This window comes from Aulostomus chinensis, chromosome 1 (assembly GCF_037954235.1).
Source record: "Aulostomus chinensis isolate RoL2024-O1b breed Wild chromosome 1, RoL_Achi_v1.0, whole genome shotgun sequence".
NCBI classification, from domain to species: Eukaryota; Metazoa; Chordata; class Actinopteri; order Syngnathiformes; family Aulostomidae; genus Aulostomus; species Aulostomus chinensis.
In genome coordinates, this window is record NC_141320.1 from 63,670,209 (window position 1) to 63,695,635 (window position 25,427).

Consider the following 25,427-nt stretch of genomic DNA (forward strand, 5'->3'; position numbering starts at 1 on the left):
TCTGGAATGAGGACAGAACAGTGATAATGATGATGATGGAGGCTCTACAGGGTCATTCTTTCATTGGCAATCATGGAGATTTTGTAGATTTTTAGGTATTCTGTTATGTCTAAAACATTAATGCATATAAATGTCATGAATTTTTACATCTTGGTTCTTGATGCCTGGTTACCATTTTTATTCACAATGCCACATTTCAATTAAAGTTTTTTATTGTTACTGATTTTCCTTCCTTTGACTTTTAGAGTGCCTTGTTTATGTTTTCAACAGTATTCCAAATTGCTGCTCATTTACTTTTCTCGAACAAAAACACCACACAGCAGAGTCATTTCCCACCAGAAATGATTTAAATGTTCATTTTGCACATCGACACAAACACTCTCAACAACCCTTTTTGCACTGCCTCATTTAAATAACCCCCCACCCCCCTTACCCCCCAACCACCTGTAAACTGTGTGCAGCAATAAGCAACAAAGTCTTCAGAGGTCAAGAGAATGGCAGACTGTTCCCGCTGGTGATTCCACTAAAATCGTCTTCACACTCACATCCAGAGCCTCCTGCAGCTCCTCTGCTCCTCCTTGGAGGTTTTCTGTTTCATCTAGTTTCTGCTCCAGCTGGTCCAGGAAGGCATTCTCTTGCTCCAGGTAGGAGAGCAACTCACACCAACACGCCCACACCTCCTGCATCACAGTTAGCGAGCGGCATACACAGAGTTAAGAGAGACTGAAAGAATAAGTTGAGAGGGATTGATGAAAAAAAAAAACAGATGATAGAGCCTATGAAGTGTTAGATGGAGGAAAGGCAATCGAGAAACTGCCGAAAGAGACAAACAGTGAGAGGAGGAGGAGGAGGAATACTTCAACCGTAAAGTTGAGACACCAAGACACAAAGATAATTATTTTTCAAGAAAATGAGGCAGAAAGGAGAGAGGGAAGAGGGGAGAAGAGAGGATGGGGAGAGGAGAAAGAGGGATGAAAGCCACGAGGTGAGAAAGAGAAATGTGTAACAAATAGGAGCATAGACCAGGCAGCTAAATTAAACACGGAGCCAAAAGAGAGCAATATTTCAAGGAAAACTGGCAGCAGATGACCATGTATGCTTTCACAACTTTCCCGTGGCACCGTTAAATATTCATAGGTTCAGCATTGGCTCCTTCAGGCCATCATCGCAACATCTGTTCAACATCAAAATGTATGATGAGTTTGTTTCCGTCTGCACATTAGGAACAGCCGACTGTCTGGCTGAGTCACCGAATAAGCTTCTTAAGAGTATCATGAAGCTGAATCTGAAAATACTTGGAGCAGGTTAAGTCAGAGTCTGAGCAGCAGGTAGATGCTTGGTGATGCGATAGCAGCAACAACACTGCTGTTACAAGACGAAGTTTCAATATTACTGTCACAAAACCAAAACATCATGCACCACCTCCCCTGTAAACTCATCCATTCAACAGAGACGATCACAGTCATTTTTGATTTTCATTTTTTTCCATAAAGGTCAGTTTTTTTTTGTAAAATCACGCTGACAGATGCACAGAAAACCAGATGAAAACATGACTTTCTCAGCAGGCGCAGGATCTTGCACACAAAAGGCATATTGGTTCATAAACACTGCATTTTTCGACTTCGTTGCATCTGTAACAGATAAAAAAATGTTCAACAAATGGATCTTTTCATGTGATTTCAGGTGATATTATGCATCGCCTTGAGAGTAACATAGGAAAATGAGGTTGGGAGCAATGCGTGACTTCAGGTCAGCCTCACTTGTTTTCTGTGGCTGTATGTAGAACTATTGGCCTTAATCCATTTATTCTCATTGTTTCAATAAACAGAGTGGAAACTAAAAGGGAAGTGATGTTTAATTCAACAGGACACAGAGAGAGCTGCATGGCATAATTAAACAGAAGACGATAGGGTGCTTTTATATTGGTTTGTTTTTAAGTAGTAATTCTCTGTGGTTAGATTCAGTAATAAATTCTATTTTACGCGTCTTGTAACTCAACGTTCCGAAGCGCCCATTCCCCAAATTAAGGGAGGATACTCTGCTGGTCAGATTATGATTTGATTTTCAAGTTTTGCTTTCTTTAATTATAGCACTAGATAGTCCAATGGAACGGGCAACAGTGCTATGAGAGGGAGTGCTTTCAAAACAGATTCATTTTTTTATACGAGTGTGAAAGACACGTGAATGCAGTTCAGGCTTTGTATAAATGTACAAACTAGTACTACCTTTGTTTTGCATTCAGCTCCTAGTACATAAGAAGGATTCCTTCTTCGGCTTTATTACACACCTGAAGCTTCACACAGTGTCTCTGATAATCTCCAAAATGAAAGAGCTGCTGTGCACATTTTACACCCAGATGCACAGATAATGCAGCAATGATAAGTCCAATAATCATTTTAATCTCCTGACATGGTGACAGGATCTACAGATAATTGATTAATTTATCTTCCCCGTGTTATCCTCTACACCAGGCAGATGAACTGTCACTCACAGATATCAGTATTCACCCTGCTGCAGAAACTAATAGAACATCGCTACTCCACTCAGGAGGAGTCCTGAGCTCCATCCCAGATTTCCAGCAACATTTCTAACGGTATCGGTCTTCTCACATCCAAACCTGTGATGACTCGTTCAAGAAAGGATCACGTAAGATATGAAAAAGCTCGGAGTATTTTTTCCCCCATCCAGCCGACAGACAGCTGGAGTGTTTGTGTCGCTGTGGATCAAATGGTCACCAAATGTATCTAAATAGCAGTTGTTTCATGCAGTGAAACAAGTCCAAATATGTGTCTACCTCCACAGACGAGTGATCACAGGTCGCAAACCCTTCTTGTATTTGGGATTTTCTCCTATTCATTCTTGCAATAAGATTTCCACTGTCTCCCTTACACAGCTTTTAAAATCCACCCATAGATTTTTAATTATGTTTAAGTGTGTCACTTCACTGCTCGTGTCACTGAAGGTTGTGCATGGTGGGTTTCACGGATCCGAAGGAAGTAACATCTTCCCTCTACGAGTGAAATGTCTCCTCTGCCATGGCAACACACCCTAAATTGCAGATTCAATGTTTGCTTGTACCACATCTTCCATGAAGGTCATGTTTGGGCAAGCATGGCTGCACAGCACAACTCTGCACCACCACTCCAGAGGCTTGGTTCAATCTTATTCCAGGTTCTGATTTGCTCTTCTGGCCACAGGAGCAGTTCTCTCATCCAGGCCTCATCAGAACTCCACACTTCCCCTAAACTGCCATCTATTAATTACACCTCACACTTTGGAAACTGCAAGTTTAAAAGACCTGTGCAATCTTCTCTTATTCATCAATCACTTTCATTTTCAGTCTTCAGCAGCAATTTAAAGCTGGGTACTGAGCGTTCGCATGAGTATTTTTTTATTGTTGTGTATGCATGAGGAACATCCAAGGTAGACACTCATGTAAAATGGGTGACACACTGCAACACGCTTTGTCCTCTTCTACTTCGTGCCCTTCTAAATATTTTTAGTTCATGATATCTTAGCACGTCAGCTGCTAACTCCTTCAAGAACATGCGGGCTATTCAGCTGCAGCTGTTGGTTGTTGTTGGTGAATTCGCAGAAAGACAGAGACAAAGTCTTACCTCCAGAGTTTTACATTTGCCATCCAGACGGCTACACAGGCGCTGGTAGTTGGCCTTCAGCACATCCAGCTCCGAGCGCAAAGCATCATGAGCTGTGGGCGGGGCTTTAGCAATGAAGCTGTTGACGCTGTCAGTCAGGAGTTTGACCTTCAGCTCCTTGGAGTGAACCTCTTCCTGGGCCCTCTGAAAGAGAGAAGAGACCAAGAGGGATTTGGAGGTCATCTTTTTTGGGGGGGATGGCTGGTTGCTGCAGAGAGAGATGAACCTCTTCAGTGAATCGTGCATGAGACTCTGGGGTCAAACCTCAAAACCAAGGATGCTCATCTTCTTTTGACTGTGCAGGATTCAAAGTTATAAACATTAGAAAAAAAATAAAGGTGTTTAAAAAAAGCAGTGGGAAAAGAGACCCTGGTAAAAATGCAGAGATGAACTACGCTCCTACTTCCCAAAATGCAGCATCTTTTGTTGTGACCCTCGTAAATGCCATGAGTTTTCAATTCCTTTTAGCATAAATTTGACATCCTGAGCTCATGACCAGCTCGTGACCCAGTGAACATCACAAGGATGATTTTCCTCTGACTTTTTGAAATTACTCTGTACTTCTGATGAGAAGGATCAATTCAGTTCACCCAATAAATACTCTAATCCAACTTGGGAAACTTACAAGATGGAGTTGGAAGCGGCCAGTGTTTGAAACTTGTTTGATAAATTATTGTTAAAAAAATGCGTGCACGTATCTTAAATACATGGAGAATATCAGCCCATCCATTATCTGAGGGTTTTACTCCCTGATATCGATACACTATCTCTATTTAGTCATGATGGGGTCAAATTAAATGTGATAACCGACAAGCAAAAGAAAGGAATGAAAAAACCAGAGATAAAGTGCAGAGAGGTACAGAAGAGAGGAAGACAGAAAAGGAAAGTGCTAGCTTAATGGATGGAGGGATGGATGCACAAACAAATGAATCAATGTATCTTGTGTTGACAGAGCCACAGAGTGTGAAGAGACGGAGTGAGACAAGTAAGCCGACAAATCAATGAATGAAAGAGTGTTGCTAATACTTTCACAAGTGAAGGAAGGAGCAGGAGAGGAGTTTGGGGGGATTAAAAGAACGAATGAACAGATTGAGATTTCTGAAAGCTTGGAGCAGAACGGAGGGGTTGGGGATGAGGGGGGTTGAGGAGGGAGAAAACAACACGAGGCAAAGAGTGGAGGAGAGGAACGGGAGGTGAAGGAGAGAAGATGAGGGAAGGGAAGCGAAGGCTAGCCGGAGCAAGAAGGAGGCGGAGAGAGAGAAATCAATTTTTAATTTTCAACTTGACTCTCAAGTAAACTTTTTTGGGGGAGGTGGGATGAGTAGAGAGGGGCTACATCTGCCAAGGCTTTTGGGTGTATCACAAAACTGCAATAAATTTAGATCACAAGTGCATCACATTAAAGTTATGAAAGCCAAAAGGTGCGGCAGCAAAGACGGGAATCAATGCAGTTTGACGCAAAAATTAAGAGGGGGTGGGGGTTAACAAAGAGACACAGAGCAGTGCGCTAGAGGGTAGCGGCAGAGGATAAAGAGAAAGAGAGGAAGAAAAGGAGCCTTATCAAACTGGAATTAACCAGGATCAGGAAAGAGAGAGCACATCTGTGGAAAGTTGAAGTCTGGAATCCAGATGTCAGGAAAATCCATACTGGACTTTTTGTTCTTAGGTTCAATTAGAATGCAGAGTCTCTCTATATTCAAGAAGACAAAACGTCCCTAATCTGAGATGTGAGGCTGAAAGTAAGTTCTCTCTCAGAGTAATAGAGGATGTAGCAGCAAATCACTACCTTAAGCTCCTTTCAGACGTCTCATTTAGCACTTCTCAATAGGCACCCTTTCTCGTTGTCCGTCATTTTGACAGACAGCCCCGTAAAAATTCTGTCATAAACACTTGTCATTTCAATTTTCAGTTTTTAATGAGAACGAAACATAGCCTATTTGATGGCTTCAACCACGTTGGGAAACCTTGGACACTCGGCTCCCGTGACAGGCTATATATCAGGTACAGTTTTTACAATACAAGCAATGTGAGCTGGTATAATTGCTGCAAAGATAAGAAAACAGAAGTTATAAAAGTGAGTATTAAAATGCCTAGAATGACAAAAATCCATCATTTTAGGAGATTAAGTTGGTTTATTGGATTTCATTGGTCGCTTATTCTGTGTTATCTCTTCACCATGGATGGATGGAAAGAGGACATGTGCAAATTTAACTGCTAACGCTCCTTCCAAGGTCTATTTGTGCAGCACAAATTTAGACTCTTTGACTCTATAAATTTTTGGTGCGTTATCTTAAATTCTTTGTACCTTGTCTATTAAGCTAGGGATCCTTTTTTTAAATCAGTAAATCGTGGGTTACTGTGTGGGATTTATTTTAAAGGAGTGAAACACAAGGGTCAGCCTCAATCTTTCTCTCTATGTGTATGTCTCTATCTCGCCAGTGCATCTCCTACACTTGCTCACCTTGAGCTCCTCCACAGCTTTACGTAGCTCCTCGGGGGTTTTGTAAGTGAAGTCTCTCTCCAGGTAGTCCTCCTCGGCTTGATTGATCCACTCCTGCATCTCCTGCATCTCTTTCCTCAGAGCCATGGTCTTATCAAGGCCGCCTTTCAGAGCTGACTTCTTAGCGTATGCCTAAATAAGGCAAACACACACACATGAAAGCAGGAAAACACACGCTTGGGATGGAAGTGTGGGGCCTACCAGTGATGGAACACACCTGTTTGCAGACATTCTCCCACTGGGCGTTGAGTTCGTCCAGTTCTTTCTGGATGTGGAGAGCAAACGGTGGCTCGGCCTCCTTCTTGAGGTACAAGCCCACCTCGTTGATGCCGTTGACGCTGGGTTGGATGGTGTGGATGTCATTCACCAGAGCCTGTACATAGTCAACACAGTTAAGACCATTTTCAGCTTCATAGTTTTTGTAGTTGTGAAAAAAAAAAGCTGCTTATCTGCTCATTTCCTTGAGGGATTATTTATAGACTCTGACATTTCATGAACTCTGAGGGATATTTTATGAAATCTCTGGGGCAATCTCAACCTAAACCCATTATATTTTCACCTTCTCACGTCAACCTTTAATAAGTATTGCTCACCTCTGAGCATTTTGAAAAAACTTCTCATTTTGTGTGTGGATAAAAACAAGACACTTATGAGCTATTTCATTTACTCACCGTGCATTGTTCCAGCTGTTTCTCCAGAGCTTCAGAGTCTCCCAGCGCCGGCCACTCCTCATTCAGGAAGACATCCACGTCTGCCATCCACTTCTTTAACGTTTTCACATCGTTCTGGAGGAGAGGGGATATTAGTTGTATCAAAGGGCCGAATGAGCTCACTGGGTGCTGATCAGAGGTCACAAGTCTCACCTCGAACTGCATGAGTTTGGCCATGAGCTCCTGGATTCTCTGGGCGTTGTCTGTCAGCGTGGCGCTTAGTCGCCTCCAGCGCGCCATGATGGAGTCCATCTCTATACGGTACCTACAGCAGCATAGATGGATAAGGGGTATTATCAGCACAACAGGAACTGAAGAGGTGATTAATGATTATTAATTCAAATAATAAATAGGCCGCATCATATTGTTCACACAGTTCAACAGGAATTGTGGTTTTAACTCTGTTTGTTGAGGGAGCGTTTATTTAGATGTGTGATGAGTTGGCCCCATTAGTGAAAGGTTTTCTGCATTTGTCAATAAAACTCTTAAGTTTTAATATGTATAAGGTGTAAAAGGCTGATAGGTTGAAAACAGCAAACTCCTCCCTCAGTCGTAGCTGTATAAAAGAAGGTGTGATGCTGAAGGGAGCAGATTTTGGGGGGGGGATTACGGATACAATTACAGATCCTGTGCAGATCTCTCAGCTCATTGACTGTCCTTGACCTTCTCTTTTTGGCGGAATTAGTTTAGTTTTTCCATATGGATGGATTTCTTGCTCATACCCTATTTTTCTTGATTTATTATGAGGCAACCTAATCTAAGCCTTCTTTAAACCACTTTCATACGAGATTTATCATACTTTTTTATTACGTTTTGTTTTTGCTGAATTAAGTGCATCTTCATAACCTTCAGAAAACAGAATTGACAACTCTGACTGATGGAGGCTTCTTCCACCACTCAGCGGTAAGTTCCCATGTTTTCTAGCAATACTGTAATATGTTAAACATACTAATTTATATTTCTCAAGAAGACAGCTAGCGTTAGAGCTGTCAAGACAGGAGTGACTGGCAAGGGAGGGAGGGGGGGGGTAATACCTGCTTCAGTCAGACGCTGACACACTCCTGGAGTAGATGAGTCCCCTTTCACTCATCCTGATACAACTGATGATAATTGCTGGTAATTAGTGCTGATAATAAGGTCATGTACTGTAGGAAGCTACTCATTCGTGCTTGCCTAGCAGGAGGTAACGTAGCAGTCACAACTCGGGTCATATTTACCATCGGAATGGTGAAACGGCACCACGCAAATAGGAAGAGGCACTCCAAAAATGTCTTTACGAGTGGCAGGTAAGGGTGATTCAGTCTTTCTGTTTTGACAAGAGGAAAACACTTACCGTCATTTTGAAATTAACCTTCTGCTCACTCTTAAACTGGCATATTTAAACAATGGTCGCAAATAATTCCCTCAGGTTCTTTCAACAGGTCTGTGCAGGGTTGTTTTCTTCTTATTATTATTTACCTCTTGTTGGTTATAATTCAAACTCAACTGGAACAGAATGTTATTTCTGAGTTTGACTTGATTTTTGCATTCTTCAGTGTTTACTTGCCCAGGGAATGTAGATGGAAGCTTGCAGCTTAAAGTGCACAGAATCTAGTTATACCCGAGCAGTGACATTGCTTGTTGTTGCTCTTGTAAGAGACGAATGTTTTATTGTAAAATATATTTGAAAAATAAAGTTTTTACCTCTTGTCAAAAGGTTTAGGACATTGCATATTTGAGTGCCAGCACAAACGATTTCTTGTTCAGAATATTCCCTCTTTACTGAAATTTTTTTTTTTGTTGTTGTAATTTTTATATTTCACATTACAGTAAATATCCATTCATTCCCATCTTACTTCTGGCTGATATCTGGTGGAGCTTTCTGGAAGACCTGCTCCACAGCTGACGTCAGGTAGTCCACTTCCTCCTGGTGGCTGGTGAGAGCCACCTGGAGGGCCTGGAGCGGTGGGAGAGAGATGGATGAACAGAATCAGACAAATTATATACATAGGAATCACACTGGAAGATTTTTTTTTTTTTTTTTTTTTTGGACATTTCATGATCAGAAGAGTGCAGGTTAAAAACAATGAAATCAGAAATGGCTTTTCGGCTCAGCATCCTGCTTTCATGGTTTTCTGAGACACACGAATAGAACATTGTTCACGTCATCAATAAAGCCTGTGACTGCCCTGCTACGACAAGGAAAAATGGGTGAAATGACAAAGGCCAGTTGTAAATGTGTGTTAAAGACGTGAGATAACAAGAGGCATTGACTCATTCTCCCATTTCAAGTGCCAATTCAAAACACATCCATTTAAAACTGCCCACTGCACATGATACTGTATTCATTGTTCTGCCTTTATTTGGTTGTTTTTACTTTTTTTTTTTTATTGCTGCTGCTTTTTTATGTATTCTATGTACGGTGTCCTTGAGTGCCGAGGAAGGCGCCTTCTTAAATAAAATGCATCATTATTACTATTAGAATTTGCTATTATTTGGATCTGCTCATTTCACAAAACATCTCAAGCTTCATATATGACAGATGATATGACATTTTCTGTGATAAATTTTTACTCTTCATATATGTAGATACGGAGTACTTCCCGTATACCCAGTACGACAAACTGGCCATTATCCTGTTCATACCTACACAATAAGAATCCCTGGAAAGTGAAAAAAAACTGTTTTATTTTCTTTATCTAAATAGAAAATGTAGACTGAACATTAATGTATATTTCGGAAAAAAAAGAAAAAGTTCTCGAGTTGAGTTCTCGCAGGTGCTATACTTGTTACTTTTCTCCCACTATTTTTGAAATTTTATGTAAATGATGCAGATGATGGCACTGTTGCATCTCAGCATGTTGTTTCATACTATATCGCGATAAAAAATCCCATCGTGAGGTCCCTGACAACATCTGGTACTGATGAACGAAAGCTTGGTTTCAAGAGTCCGAAATAGAGATTAAAAAAAATTGAGGACGTGCAAGCAATGTAAAGCGCTCCAGGTAAAAAATCAAGTTGTAGCGGCTTTGAGAAAAAGTAGAGATAAACTAATAGCGTAGCAGTTGTACAAATCCAAGAAAGCATGCAAGGCAGCTGCTGGACCAGATGATGAAAGAACAACTGAACAACAAGGAAAGTCTGCACACTGCAGCTCCCTTTTCTGTTAAATTTTAAGCGCAATCCACGAGTGACTTTCCAAGCCAAATCCTTTTTTTTGTTTTTTCTTTGTGGCTGCACCAATAAAATGCAAAGAAAGTATTCAAACTTTGTTTTTTTTTTCATCAAGAGAAAGGAGAAAAGCTACTGGCTAGAGGAACACTGTTTGGCAGTCACCTTTAATATGGTCATTTATCTCAGCGTGTCTGCTGTCCAGCTCCCGACACGACGTAAGAATAACACGTGCAAGTGTGGAAGAACATCAATCTGGCTTGATGCTGCACATAAACTCACCAGGAGAAAAGCTGTTGAAGGGTTATTAGGCATGTACTAATGTGTGAATGTCCGCATACATAAATAACTACATACACTTAGATGCCATCCATCCATCCATTTTCTATACCGCTTATCCGTTAAGGGTCATGGGAGGGCTGGAGCCTATCCCAGCTGACATTGGGCAAGAGGCGGGGTTCACCCTGGACGGCTCTACACTCTTTTAGGAAACAGCTAGTTTGTTTATATTTTAGCAACAGCGTGATACGTTCTGGTGGTCATCTAAGGGTTCATTAAGTATGGATAGATAAGAAGAAATATTTCCAATTACAAAAATAAAAAAATCATATTTCAAATTCATGACCTTTTGGTAATTTCCATTAAGGAGGAGAGTAGCCTGCTGTTCCATAAATTAATCATCACGCTTGCATTTCTTAAGACGTTTATCAAGACGCCTGTGTTGCGCTTCAAACCAGCCTTCACATGGTTTATCAGATAAATATCCAACGTGGGCGCTCATGCTTGCACATTTGCCAAAATACTTTGGGGCAAAAGTCACTTAAACAGCCTGACCATTGCTTTATGGGATCCTGATGGAGGTGAGATGAGAAAGTGGAGACTGACAAGCATGAGGTGCTAAGAGCTGCTTCTGTTAACATTTTGTAATGAAAGCCTTTTCGCACTGCTTGATTCTGCTTCCCCTGCTGTGCATGGAGAGTTACAAGAGGTTAGATGAGGGAATTCCCGCTTCACTTTAAGGTGGGTTGCAGTGAAAGATTTTGGTGGAAGAAAGTCTTGTTCACACCAAGGTGGCTCAGAGGCTTACTTTAGCTTAGTTCCAGCACAGCCCACAGGACAGGACATCCGTCAGTTACTATGGCTTAACCTCAATCCTTCTGCTGCCACGCTGAATCCCAAGCAGGGGGAAATTACGAGTTGCTAAAAGTTTTGTCTTTTCTTTCATTCTCCTTTCTGTTGATCTTTATTCAGCCCCACAGGAAAGTCAGGAATCACTAGCATGAGGCCTCTGACACTTCCTCCAGCTGGCTTTTTGCCCATACCAGTCAGGGTCTAAGCAGGACAACAGTGGAAGTGGTTGAATTTGAGCATCTTCAATAGGTCCTGTGTTACGTTGATGTGAGTGAGTCTTAAAATAAGCATATAAATAGAAAGAACCTCAGCTTAGTTGCAGCTGCTAGTTTTTAATTTTATCCCTGACGCTGTGGATGCTATGACAGTACCAGTTTTGGAAAAAAGATCCAACAGAAGGGTGAAGAGGTGACGTATTTAACTGCAAAACCCTGCAAACACACTGATTCATTTGAACTCGTGGCCCACGAAAGTTGTTGCCCCTGGCTTCCAATGCGTGATGTAAAATGTTTGCACCTGATTTATTTTTCAATTTAGCATTCAAATGGACTTCCTCGTCAAATTTATGTAAAGGAAACATTTCCCGTATGTTCGTAAACACAAAGGTCCTGTCTATCGTTGAGTAAAAACTACTACAAAATGGTGGCTCATCAGTATGCAGCATGAATTCCTCATTATTATCTCCATTCGTCTTTAATTAATCTCAGGCTAAATGGCTAGATTTCACTGCAATGAGACTATCATCAAGTTTAAAGAGGGCTGGGAGCGAACACACACTTTACTCTACGTTGTGTCCTTGAATTAAGCTGAAGGTAAAAATCAGGAAACACAATAAAAAAAAACAACAACAACAGAAGGAGAAACCTATTATTTCAGCAAGACATACACAATGAGTGCGAGTGCGTGTGTGTGTTGCATGTCTAATGACACACACAGCATATTTCGGATTGTGTGTGGCTCCTGATAAATGCGTATGTGTAGATATTGTGATAAACAGAGACACTGTTTTGCTCCATTGGGATTTTGCTGATCTGCCTCTTATAAATTGCGGCGTTGTAGACAGACACATAAACACAGACCAACTCCGGCCTGCATGTTAAACAGATAAAAGTCGGCTTTACAGATATTCAGTGAAATTGGACATCTTTCCGTTTATTTGACTATTTTTGCACAAAGACCGCAACAACTGTTCTCAAAGTCACAAGATGAGAATTTGTTTTTCCTTCTACAGTGAGAATTCTGATTCAAGCTGCTCTTTATTCAGTAGAAACAACTTCAGTGATGCATTTCACACTCACTGAATGACCAGGAAGTACCTCAGCCTACTGTAAGAAGGTATGAAGCATGAGCTAAAGGATGAGGCTAATTTACATTCCAACTGAACCTCAGCTACGGTCCCAAGCTTTGTTAGAGACTGAATGAATGAGACGGCTGCGGCTAAATGAGCTTCTTCACTACTGTGTGTAATTCACGATGGTCCAGGGGAGGATGGAAATATCTCCCAGGAATATTACCTGCAGCAGCCTTTAGTACACTTAAATGAATGAAACCAGATCCTCCTCACATATGACTTTGAAAGGTATACAGGGATGTGTGGATAAAGGCTTTGTTATCAAGCGAGACACTCAGGAACCTTTTAACAAATAGATAACACCACAGAGCTTCCCTAGTTGATTAGCTACATCAGGACAACGACTTAAATAACCAGCTGCCTGCATATTTAAACACACCAGTCTTCCTAAACCTGACTTGACTCCACAGAGATGGAGACCTCCATACGAGCCACTTCACTCCACTTCAGATCCTCAAGGTCAACCTTACACCGAGAGTTCTGTGTCTCACAGAGTCAGCCGCTTCTTTTTAAATAACTCCTTAAAATCAATTTTGATCTTCTTATGTTGTTTTGGATTGTCTCTGATTGACATTTTAATTTTGTCTCCTTGTTTTATCTTAACCTTATAGCTTTCTATTCGTATATTGTCTCCCTGAGTTCCCTGCTTTTAGATTTGTCCGTCAAAGCAGTGCCCCAACACATTCCACAAGAATACAATCATGGCTACTCGCATTATTATTAGCATGAGATGAAGCCAACTTCATCATTCTTGCTCGAGGCTTCTCTTTTGATCAAAAATAGATTTTAAATCAATAAATACTGTAACATCGGCTTTAAAATGATCTGATATTCCAGATCTATTATTTCTAAGAATAAAGCGTTCGACCAATCAGGCTATAAGTGATAAACAAACAAAGCCCTCTTTAAAAACCCATATGAATGTGAATAAGAGTGGAAAAGGAAAGTTTTAGCATCTACAAGTTCCACTGAAGTACAGATTTCTGACTCGGACAATGAGAGGAAAGATTTTATGGATATTAACTGTGAAATTCAATATATTTTAGACTACAGGTGAACTAATATCATCAAAGTTGCCCAGTTGTGTACTTTACATTCCATTATGTTAAATACACAAAGCAAAACTGCCGAAAGTCACAAGACCGACTGCATGAAGACAAATAAATTAAGTTTATTAATGTTTTTTCGTAGTGTCAAATGCTGATAGGCCAACATCAACAACAATTTTACCTCTAATTTAAAAAAAGAAAAAGAAAAAAGAAAATTAAATCAACCTCTTCAAGAGAGTTTATTGTAATTAACACTTAGCTGTGTCCCAAGCAAACCTCCTCTCCTAACAAGCAGACTCCGGCTGCCTTAATGATTTGTTCCATTTGATGTTTACGACAATGATTTGGGGATATTCCGGTGTATCAGATGCAGGCAATTTCCTCCCTGGTTTGTGGGTATGAATCAGACTCCTGGTTAATGGGGCATGTCAACTGTTTTCGCTCCCTTCTCTATCCTCGGCCTGCTACCATCCTTTAAAGAGTGCTGCTTTGGCAGTTTGGCATTGCTAATGGTAGTAAAACTTTACAATTTGTAGTAAAACTTGATTACAGTGCTACAGCTTCACAGGATTATACAGCCAGACCCATTTTGGCTTTTTATTGGAATTTGTAAATAGATCTCAGCGGTAGTATTGACAAACACTGTGACAGAGAGTGAATCCCAGCTGAATCAGAGTTGACCCCCAATGGAGGGTGGCTTCATATCGTAGTACCCCAAAGTGACTCTGTAAACAAGTTTAAAAGTTTTAACTAGTACTGCAAGGTACATTTGTTTGTCTTTGTGTTGGTGGCTAAATGACTGGTGGTGACGTGCCATGTTGAAAGCGACACCTTGTACACTGAACAATATTGTATACACTAATGGTTAAGAAAAAAAATTACCAAATTAATGTGGGTGCATCAAAACTGAAATATCCAACAAAATTCAGGCACAAAAAAACAACAACAACAACAAACAACCCATCAAAAACTGTGAGAAAATGAAGACATGAGAGACAGAGAGATGAATGTAGGGAAGTTGTGCATTGAGGGGTTAATTCTGTAGTCAACTCAGCTGGAAAAAAGCTCAGTGTTTTGCAAAAAGAATGCATTAATGATCTAATTAATTTATAATCAATTCATTTCCTTGCAAACCCGGGGAATCTTGCCAGAGCAAGCCGTTAAGAACCGACCACAGAATTTTCCAGCAACTGCAAACACTGACGCTGTGTGTTTGTGCTTTCATATCTTTGCGTGGATGAGTCATGATCGTCTCACTACATTCACTCAGTTGAACTGTTGATCCAACTCATTAAGATTGAAGAACTACGACTCTGCGCCGGAGTCGGAACAGCATTGTGAGCGACTGATATCCACCTCCGTTTCGCTTCGGCATCAGAAACAAGGATTTTAATTAGACTGCTGCATATGATTCAACTTAATGCAATAACGTCATAATGGAGTTACTAAATGCTATGAGCTCAATGTGGTGTCCCACACCAGCTGTAACATCATTACAGTGAAAGCTCAGTGAAATTATACAAATAAATAGGAGTCTATAGTGGGTTTTATTGCCCCTAAACAGCACGAGTCCAAATGTAGATAATTTTAGTGCCTTGGTGCAAAAGAACAGTGATATACGGTATTTGCAAACATTTATTTGCCTCTGAGAGCCTATAACCTTAACTTTTATTATTTCACAGACTCCAAATAAGATATTAAAAGAGGGAGTTATTATTCTTCTGTATTGTGTGGAAATGTGTACCTGGATGTCCTTCAATCTCTGCTCCATAATGGGATACTCGGTGACAGCTGTGGAGGGAACAGCCAGCTTGGCCTCGCACTGCTGTAACCATGCCAACAGCGTCGATATGGTTTCCTTATAACGAGCTGGTGGCAAGCTCTCCAAAACTAGAAGAAAAGACAAGGAACGTCAGGTCAAAGGAAAAAAGAGTGTTGAAAAGCCATCAGTGACATCTGTCTTCTCCTACATCTACTTGCAGAACCCATTGAGGGACAAAAGCCATCTTTCGCTATGCTGCGTTCATCAATTTAAGTGCAGCGTGTCATTACTACATTTCCTACCCGCCATAAAGGCCCTGAAGGTGTTCTCCTGGACCTGACAACACTGTTAGAGTCCACAGCTCTTCCTCCTCACAAAAACAAAATTCTGAACTTCAGCTAAAGTTCAAATAAGGCTTCAGCAGTCTGAACTCCAGCAGCAGTCTGGGTTATACTAAAATGCACTTCCTCACTGTGTCATCAGGATACATCCAAGTGTTTTTTTTGCTCAGGCCTCAAGTGGAGTCTCTTCATTATCTTCATATTTTAACTCTTTCAAGCAGGTCTCAAGTACGTCACAAGGCAGGGCACAAGCGAAATTATTCCACCACTTCACTCTACAGCAGAGTGGCAAATGGACATTTCCAACATTCACCAACATGCCTGTTTTTCTTGATTTGGCTTTGGTTATTTACCTGTGTTGATACAGTAAATTTGAAATTAAATGAAATTCAAAATGGAGCAATACTTCAAAAAACATTGCATTGGTGCGTTTTATACCCTCAAGAGGTGTGCATGGCCTGATACACAGCTGACACAACCCATCCCTCCACTGCTCTAACCTGAGTGCAACGTACAAAACTGAAGATGGTATTTACTGTATAATGAAGGTTATTTAATGATGGTGGACTGATGTAAAATTTAGTAGCACTCATATCTCAGTTTTAGGCAGTGAAGACCTCATAAAAATCCTGCCGTTCAAAAAAAAAACAAAAAAGCCATCTTCCACGTCCTATTACATGAAGCCTTTCCCAATTTCTTTGGCGTGTCGACCCTGTTGACGAAGTTAAGCACCAACCCTGTTATACCAGAAAGTCTTTAGGGAAGTTTCACAGAGGTTCTAACACTAATTTGTCTCAGGAAAACAGACTGAGACTGCGTTGAGTTTCATAATCTCGACTGTCTCTTCACTGCATCAGGTCCACTTGTGCAATGTCATGCATGCTAATAAAACAGCTCTGCCTCAGAGGGTTCTAACTTTCTGTTGGGATGAAAGTTATAGTTAAGGCTTGCCTGGAACCACCTCCTAGATCTGCTGCAGGGGAAACTTCCCATAATGCCCTGAGCTCCTCTCTCTCTCTCTCTCTCTCTCGGCATTCATATCCACTGAAGCTTTACAATAACTCGGCTTTTCTCTACCAACAATTCTATTTTACTTTGATCACTGAGGTCACAGTGATGCACTGGAGTGAATTACACTGAAATGTGTTCCTACAGTAATATTTTGCGCCTCTTATGAGTGTAAATTGCGTGAAGTGACAAAACACTCAATGTTCAGTTCAACACCACTACAAACTACTTCAATAATAGCTGTTAAATGAATACTTCTCTGATGGTGTCGAACTGAATTGTATCATCTCTCAGAATCTATGGAGGAGCTGTTGTATTGGATCACATTACCTTCAGTAAATGCAGCTAATTCAGCAGACGGTGAGTGTATATTGGATGCTGAATATTCTCAGGACAATGGTCAAGATAGTGTTATTAGTAGCTGGTCTAATTTATTTTATTCTTTTTATGGATCTGAAATGTTGAGTTCTTTCGTTTCACTTTTAGATAAGTGAATGTCTCCTATATCTCTGCGACATGCATGTAAAAGTATGTTTGGAATGTTTTTTCTGTTCTTGTGGACAAAGCTTCCATGCTGACCCGAGATGAACCGAGAGGAAAGCTCAGCCTGTCTGAGTGAGTAAAGAAGTGCAGCTCGTCTGCAGGCCGTCGGCATCTCCTCTTCTTCTTCTCTCTATCCGCCTCTTTCTCATTCGGTGTACACTCCCTCTTTCTCCGCTTCTCATTTTCTCAGCGGCTATATTTTTTTGTTTTCTCATTTCTTTCCATCACTCTCTCCTTCATTGATATAAACAGCTCTTCACTCTGGTTTTGTCACAGCGCCTGTCTGATTTAGTTTTTCTTGTCTTGATGGCCGCAGCTTTCAGCCTTTCTCTCAGTCTCATTATGATTGGTTTTATTGGGAGAGCAACACAGGGCATATTTATCTCAGTAGACAGTCACAGTACAAATAGGACATAATGACTCACCGTCACTCTCACTAGCTGCTCAGCATGAGTACAGGTGAAAAACTGTAACCACATGGCTGAGTGGTGATGGCGTGTTCACACCGGAGTCACTCCACTGAAAACTAACTGGAGAACTGAGCTGGTGAGGAATCATGTGAGCAGGTTCACTCTGTCAAAATGACTCACAACTTTTAAAATAGCTGCTGTTGAATGATTTGATCTGGCAGTTTTAAGGCCAACAGGAACTCGCCAGGTGTTTTATGTGTTCTCTGACTGCAGGAACCACCCACAAAGAGCCTCTTTTGGGCCATTTTCAGGGGAGATATATGTTCTTACTCTAAGGTGGGGCTCCGTGATGGCTGTTGGTGTCTAAACAACATTCACAAGGTGATGTTTGTCAGCCCTTCAACTGCAACGCGCATAAGTTCAGACTGTGCCAAAAGAATGATGATGTGGTTTGCTTGTTGTTGTTTTTTTAAGCTTCTTCAGCTATGTTGTTGTTTTGGAATGATCAGAATTCACAGTGCAATAGATGCAAAATTATTACATCAACTCCTGAATCTGTGGCTCCTCCTGTAAATTTCCCTGGAACCAGGTTCTTGCAGAGGAAAAGTGTCTGCAGGAATCAAGGTTTTGGTGTCCCAAAATGACCAAGAGAGGCACATCCATGCTTTTACTGCCAGTAGGGTGGCCCACAGTAATGGTCTTTTAACTGCTCTTCCCAAAAAGACTATTAAACAGCTGCAGCTCATTCTGAATGAGCTGCAGAAAAGTCTCATAAATCTCACATAAAGTTAGTGCAGAAGCATAAATGCTTGGGATGATGTCCCTGTCTTGGACAATAAGACCCCTGTTTTGAAAATTGATTGAAACGACAGAAAGAAGAGGGTCACAAAGGTAAGCAAACAAGGTCAACTGTTGTGCTTGGCTTGACAGGAAAACTGGTTATAGCTGCCACTGCAATCACTCACCCAGTTGTAGCTGCCTCTCTCTCGCCCTCAGATCCTCCAGGACCTGGAGGTAGTGCTCTTTGAACGCACTGATGTCAGCATCCAGGAGGGTCGAAGGGTCCTCCTCTCCTTCCTTCTCCTCCTTCAGCTCCTTCAAACGCTTCTCCAGAAGCTCCACCTGGGGTTGCAGGGCAGCCAGGCGAGCCACCTCCTCCTGCCAGAGGGGACAGAGAGGGTCACGGCACGGATGGACAGAAGAGGGGGCAACAGAGTCAACAGTGATTTTAATGAAACTAATCCATACGGACCAGCACAATAAAATCTGAAATCAAAGTCGCACTTCATTTGCTTTATGTTTAATCAGTTCTATTTTACAGAAAAATGTTTAAATACCGTTGTAACTGCTAATGAACAGGAAGCCAAGCAGGAAATTGGACCAGCTCAGCACAACCAAAATGTACAGTTTAAAGTGTTTCTGCACTTTAAACTGTACAGGGTGTAGAAAGAAAATCCCCTCTTCAACCTCAGAGAAGGGCATTTGCATCAGGGACATGAAGTTGCTTTCCTTTTTAAATTAGGTTTGTCTTCATTAAAATGCAAAAGTTCAGCATTTTGTACACACATTTATGGCTGCTTTAAGGGCTAACAGACACTTGAGTTCCTTCAGTAAGGGTGATATCTATATTTTGACATAAAGGCAAGCTCAATGACCCTTTGCACTGATACTCAGTTTACCATCAAAATTCTCTGTAGCCTGCTAAGTCACCTGGCATGCTAATGCCTGCAGATGAATACTGCAAAGAACTCTCAGTTTCAAAACCTTTGCTCCTGTTTTTGGAGAGGCTAAAAACAGAGACACCCCTTTGTACTCTGTATAAAGTGGTCCTCTACAGAGTGCTATGGGCACAATTTCCTACATGAGAAGAAAGCCAGTGGTTGACAGACCTGCTGCACCCAGTCACAGATAGCACAGTGTTGCTTAGGGGGTTAGTGAACAGTTAATTAGCAAACGCTGTTGCTTAAAATGTCCACATGTTCACTGTTGTTGCAAATAACAGTGGATGCTTCTCTTATAGGCACCGAGACAGTCTGCTTAGTCTCAGAACAACAAAGGTGCTCCAGGAGCTTTGTTCTTCAAGAGGAGGCGTGTGTGTGGTCATAAAAATCAGGTAATCCTCACACACACAAACAAATAGCCAGAGAAGCTTCTCCCCAGTCCAGGAGGAACACGAGGAGTAATAAATGGATGAAGACAGAGGAGCTAGCCTGACAGCTGTGTAGGTAAAGGTTATCTGAAGCACAACTGTCAATGTAGCAGACATGTAGTGGTGGTACACGAACAGATAAGTTACTACGGTTGTTTGTGTTCAAGCTATATAAACCACTGACGTCACCACATCCCTCAGAGCTTCGTCCAACACCATTTCAGATCAGTATCAGCAGTGTTTGCCAGGGTGTCATGTTGAAGATAAAGACAAGGGTATCTCTGCAGTGCAAACACTTTCACAGCAGCTTATTTATGTGTGTTCAAGTCCTCCTTGGCTTCACCTCTAACCACACCCAACACTGCTGCACACTCACAGGCAGTAACGTTGTGGGATACATCTGAAAGATACTATTATAAATTAGAATAAAACGGTTTAGCCAACATAATGTAGGATCTGCCACAAACATGAATAAGTGGGTCTTGAGGAAGTGTTATTTGGAAAACATCAGTCCAGGTTGCAACTCTGGAGCTTTTACAGAAACAAAATTAAGCTGCTGCATTTGCTAAATTAACATTGACCTTTGCTGTTTGAATGCATGATCGAGGTTTATTGCAACGTCTCTTAATTTCCACATTGATATCGGCTTATGTGTTGCAGTTTTTCGGGGTCCTGGAAGTGCATCCTGACTATTTCATTTCTGAATTCAGATGAGATTCATTGACAGAAATAGTATAAATGATTCCTCCTTGCAGGGAAGTGGCACACCAGCATTTAACACCACACACAGTTGGAAGAAAACTGAAGCGACAAGCAGATGTGGAACAGCAAGCATTAAAAATGTGAGAGGAGAGGACAGACTGGGTGGGGCGATGACATCACAAGGAGTGAGAGTGGAAAAGTGGATGAGAGATGAAGGAAAATAAACAGATGAAGCTGACAGAGATGGAGGGACAGACTAGAGTTCACCTGGAAACACACAAACAAGGTTTCCCTCACTAAAGTGCCCACACCTTTACACACACTAACTCCTACACATCAGCGGTTTGAGAGCTCCTTCCTTCCTAACGACTGTATCGTACATTAAACAGAACTGACTTCAGAGAAAATAAAATATTTGCTGAAACTTTTAAAACCAACTTCCCCTCGGCAAACCTCGCCGCCAGCTGTCAGCTTATGAAAATATATTCTGTCGAGGTTCAAAATACTTGTGTTTTCCAATAATATTCATGAGTAAGGAGTATGTGTCTTGGCTGTGAGGAGGATTGAACATCTCTATGTTATAGAGGATAATGCTGAGCTGCCTTCATCCTACAGTTCGGTGATTATTTACCTGCTACATCCTACAAATCACCCCACTGATCCTACTCATTCACCGATTTCCTATGGATTAACAGTGTGAAGTTAGTATCACTAATGGATCAAAAAGAGGCTCAGAGCGTCTACAAATTAATCAGGAAGGTGACACGAGGCAGTGCAATTTGACACGGATGAATTCAGCATTATGCAACTCAAAACAACGCAATGCAACAAAAAATGGTCTGTTGCTGTGCAATATGGATTTTATTCTTTTGGTTTGGTTGTTCAGCAGACAGCACATGGTAAATATTCTCACTCACTCTCATGTTTGTGTCTTTATACTACAACTCAGTAAACACACATCTCCCGTGTTGGCCCTTACTCAAACCGGCATTTTCACAAAGTCCTTTGTAGTGCTGACAAAAGATAAAATAAAAACCAGCAGCCTAAGGCTTTGTTTAAACTCACGCAAGACTTGGCTGAGAGGCTTGATGAGAATTGGCAACTAACAGCAGTGGAGATGAGGATTTGCTTGAGAAACAGTTTGGAGAGGAAGAATCAATCTAAATATAAAGTTCCTGGTCACATATAAAGGGAGCTCGGCGGTGCAGTGGTCAGCGCTCACGCAAAGTTCTCCAGCTTCCTCCCTTGGTCGTCAGGTCAACTGGAGACTCAAAATAGCAATTCAGTGTGGGCACATCATCTAGCTCTGTGGTTGACTGGCGTCCTGAGCTTGCCAACGCCTGTAGATGAACCCATCACATTATCTGCAATCATGCGCATCTTCTAAAACGTATTCTTGGAATGAATCTTCTGATGGTTTCCAAATAAAGTTGGTTTTTTTCATAGAGTGCATTTTAAAAACAGGAAATCAGTCACTACTCGTTGGAATAGATGAATGACATATAATACTCACAGAAAAGAGCTGTGACAAACAGATGCGTGTAAAGAGACAGAAATTCAAAAAGCCACTTAAAAGAAGAAATAGCATTAGGAAGAAAAAATTCAACAAAGCACACAAACAACGCAGATGAAAACAACAACAGTTGGACTTGATCTTGCGTTTATGCATGTTTGTGAATGTTTGGACTCGAACCTGTGAAACTTCACTTACTCTGCATCTGTCCAGTTGAACTTTGAGTGGTTCTGGTTCGGATGCTGGAGGAAGCTGGACCTTTAGCCAGTTCTCACTGTTGTCCACTGCCTGCTCACACTGCTCAAATAAGCTGTAGAAGGCAAGCACCTGCAAGACGCGCACGCGCACACGCACACACACACGCACACACACACACGTGATTGAAAAACACAAGCAAACACCCACACAAAATCTGTGTTCTTTCACAAACTCTTGCCTTGTTTGAGCTGCGTGATGTGTCTAAATGACTAGTATCTCTCTACAGCCCTGTCACCCTCAGAATGACTCACTCTACGTTAAAGCTCTCTGGCTGGGGAGAAACTTTACAGTTTTAAGTCTATACAGAGGAGAAAAAAACGCTGGTGAGAACTTTATTCTGTCTTGTTCACCTGCTGTTTTTGACACATTCATGCAAACAGACATCAATCTGTGAGTCATGGGGTGAGTCGAAGACAGACACGATAAACAAGCACTGTTTCACATCACAAAAAAATGTGGCAAACAAAATACGGCGATTTTTTTTTTTTTTTTTTGCTTTTCAAATTTGACCACTCACTGTAAGGGGAGTAGACAGGGTAATCACACCCATGCTACGTGTCCCCATGCATGCATTTATCTTATGAACTGAGAGCTGTAATCTCTGGCTCATAATTTTGAACGTGATGGCTGTCAATGGCTCTGAAAAGTGAGACAACATCACCTCTAAAGTTGATCTATTCATTCATTCATGGATTTACCAAAATTTCTATAAACTGAAATATTTTATGGGGCAAAATTTGTACGGGTGATCAGGTTTGCTAGAGAGGTAAGAAATAACAACACAGACATTTAATTAATTTAAATATATAATAATTAATCATTTTTAATTAATTAAAAATTTTTTTTGGGGGGGGTACTTGTCATTCCCTGCTCGACCAAGCGTGGTGAAAACCATCCTCATTCCTGCTTTCAGTATTAATGATAAATGCATGAAGTAGATGTGTGTGTGTACGTGTGTGTTTGTGTGTGTACCTTTGTCTGGTAAGCAAGCCACGCCAGTCTATCAGCTAACAAGGCACAGAATCCCACCCAGCGCTGGTTCAGCTGCTCGGCGGCCAGGGCAATGTCATCAGCACGACTCCCCTCTGTGTGTGTGTGTGTGTGTGTGTGTGGGGGGGGGGGGGGGGGGGCAGACACACAGAGAGTGAGACATACAAAGTGATATATGTTTAACAGTTCACATAGATGAGATTCATCTCTCTGCGGGGAACAGAAATAAATATGCTCTCCCTCCATGCTCACTGAAAAGGGTGAATGTCATCTGTAGGAGAGGTGAGGCGAGACATCAATATTCTGCACAAAATGTAAGGTCCAAAAACTGTTTATCTTTCTGCTCGTCGAACAGACACACACACGCGCACGCGGATACACACATACACATGTGCCTCGCTGTTCATTCACGCTCACCTGCAGCTGACATTTTTTTGACGTGAACGGCCAATTTGATCCGTGCATAAAACTCCAGTGGCTGGAAAATGAAAACCTCCAAGAGGCTCCAGGAGGGAAAATCAATAATAAAGTTGTACAAAGACGGATTCACGCTTCTGCCTCTAAAAGGGCAAACTGAAGCCCATCAACCAGATGATAATTGGACCTGGAAGAGGCAGCATCCTGGCTCACATATCTAATCTATCATGCAACACCAACTGGCTCTGGATTGCTGCTTCTTCCTGTAATTTTTGCCTCTATTATAGATGCATTTATAACTACATGTCAAGTGCTCTGCTGATGATGTTTTCCGTTAAAGGTTAGCAAGAATAGAGCGAGCTTGATGCCGAATAAGGAGCATCAACCACTATGTGGCAGGCATGAGTAAATTACAGGATAAGTAGAGAAATGTACCATGGTGTAAGCAAATGAGACCAACATTCGACCTACAAGATATTAACCTCCCCAGAAGTTAGCATCGCCATGGGTTCCCTCCACAAAAGGGGATTTTTATAAGATTTGCCAGATTTTGTTTTGTCTCAAAGGTTTCTCTTGGCATATACATGCTGCTTTTATGGTTTCTGAAGCACAATTGCGATTGTTAGAAGTCCTAAGCGACACCGAGGACTTCAACTTGCTTTACTCTTCTTCAGATTTAGTTGTGATAACACGAAATGTCTCTGCAGTCTTACTTAGCCACTTGTTAGCGACCACCCTTTATTAAGACACACATAAAAAGCTTTTAAATTAAAAGTGTGGGAGTTTTATGCCATAGAACAAAACCTCATAAACACAAGCTCTAGATATTTCATCCGTGGTTAAACTAGTTTTTTTTTTTAATTATTTTCAAAAGGGAAAAATTATACATATTTTTCAAGTAACTTACCAAGCAATTACTTCTTCATTATGAGATTCACTTGAGGTTTTTTTGCCAGTTTTTTTTTAGTCCATGGGTGATGCTAGCTGGAATATCATGCATCACCGACTGAATTTTGTTTTCACAGATGGAAAAATTTGAAGGCCGTCCGTGACTCTGAGAGATTAGAGCACTGAGGTCAATGTACTGTTAACAACTGCTCCCCTGGTGCAGAGGGAGAACATGCTGTGGTTCCTGCGGGTGAAGTGAGTGCTTGCAGGATTTGGAACTCCCACGCTCGGAGTCGTGCAGCTTCTGATCACTTCCCGGGGGGAAATGTTGTAAAACTCTACCAGCTGAAATCGGTACCGTGTGGTGTCGTCGGCATAAAACGTTAATGAACATCTCCGTGTCTGTATATCTTTTTATGTTTGTTTCTATGCATTAGAATTGTTCAAAATGTCGGTTGAAAGGTAAATGCTATGGAACAGGCTTTGTTCCACTGTTATAAAGTGATTATGGAGCCAGACTTCAGATGATGGTGACTGATGTTTTCTGCTAGTGGGCTGTAACAGCAATTCTGTGGCTGATCATTCCCAGCTCGGTTCAGTGGTGGAAAATAGTTTCTAAAAAATATAAATATAAACAGAAAAATAGAATCTAACTTTGACTTTTGAAATTCTTTTTTTTTCTTCCATTCACTCCCAGAAATATTTCCTTACTGTATTGCAGTAATGTTTGGAAGCTTTATCAAGACTACTATTTCAAACACTTCTGTCATTTAAATACAACATATACAGCATTACAAAGACTGTAGAAATTATCTGTACACACAAAATACTTCACTTACTCACACACACACACACACACACACACACACACACACACACACACACACACACAGAGCTGA

General features: G+C 41.2%; 1 protein-coding gene across 4 annotated transcripts in view; it reads right to left on the minus strand.

The window, feature by feature from the left end:
• dmd (dystrophin) overlaps nt 1-25,427 on the minus strand; it is a 225,378-nt gene that overhangs the window by 83,642 nt on the left and 116,309 nt on the right. For all 4 annotated transcript variants that reach the window (XM_086200177.1, XM_086200186.1, XM_086200196.1 and 1 more), the window contains 11 exons: nt 23,206-23,318; nt 22,174-22,302; nt 18,577-18,769; nt 15,292-15,437; nt 8,702-8,802; nt 7,020-7,131; nt 6,828-6,941; nt 6,374-6,529; nt 6,118-6,288; nt 3,618-3,800; nt 546-680 (listed from right to left, as the gene is read on the minus strand). In XM_086200177.1, coding sequence (XP_086056303.1) covers nt 546-680; nt 3,618-3,800; nt 6,118-6,288; nt 6,374-6,529; nt 6,828-6,941; nt 7,020-7,131; nt 8,702-8,802; nt 15,292-15,437; nt 18,577-18,769; nt 22,174-22,302; nt 23,206-23,318 — 1,553 coding nt within the window. The remainder of the gene's footprint in view (nt 1-545; nt 681-3,617; nt 3,801-6,117; nt 6,289-6,373; nt 6,530-6,827; nt 6,942-7,019; nt 7,132-8,701; nt 8,803-15,291; nt 15,438-18,576; nt 18,770-22,173; nt 22,303-23,205; nt 23,319-25,427) is intronic.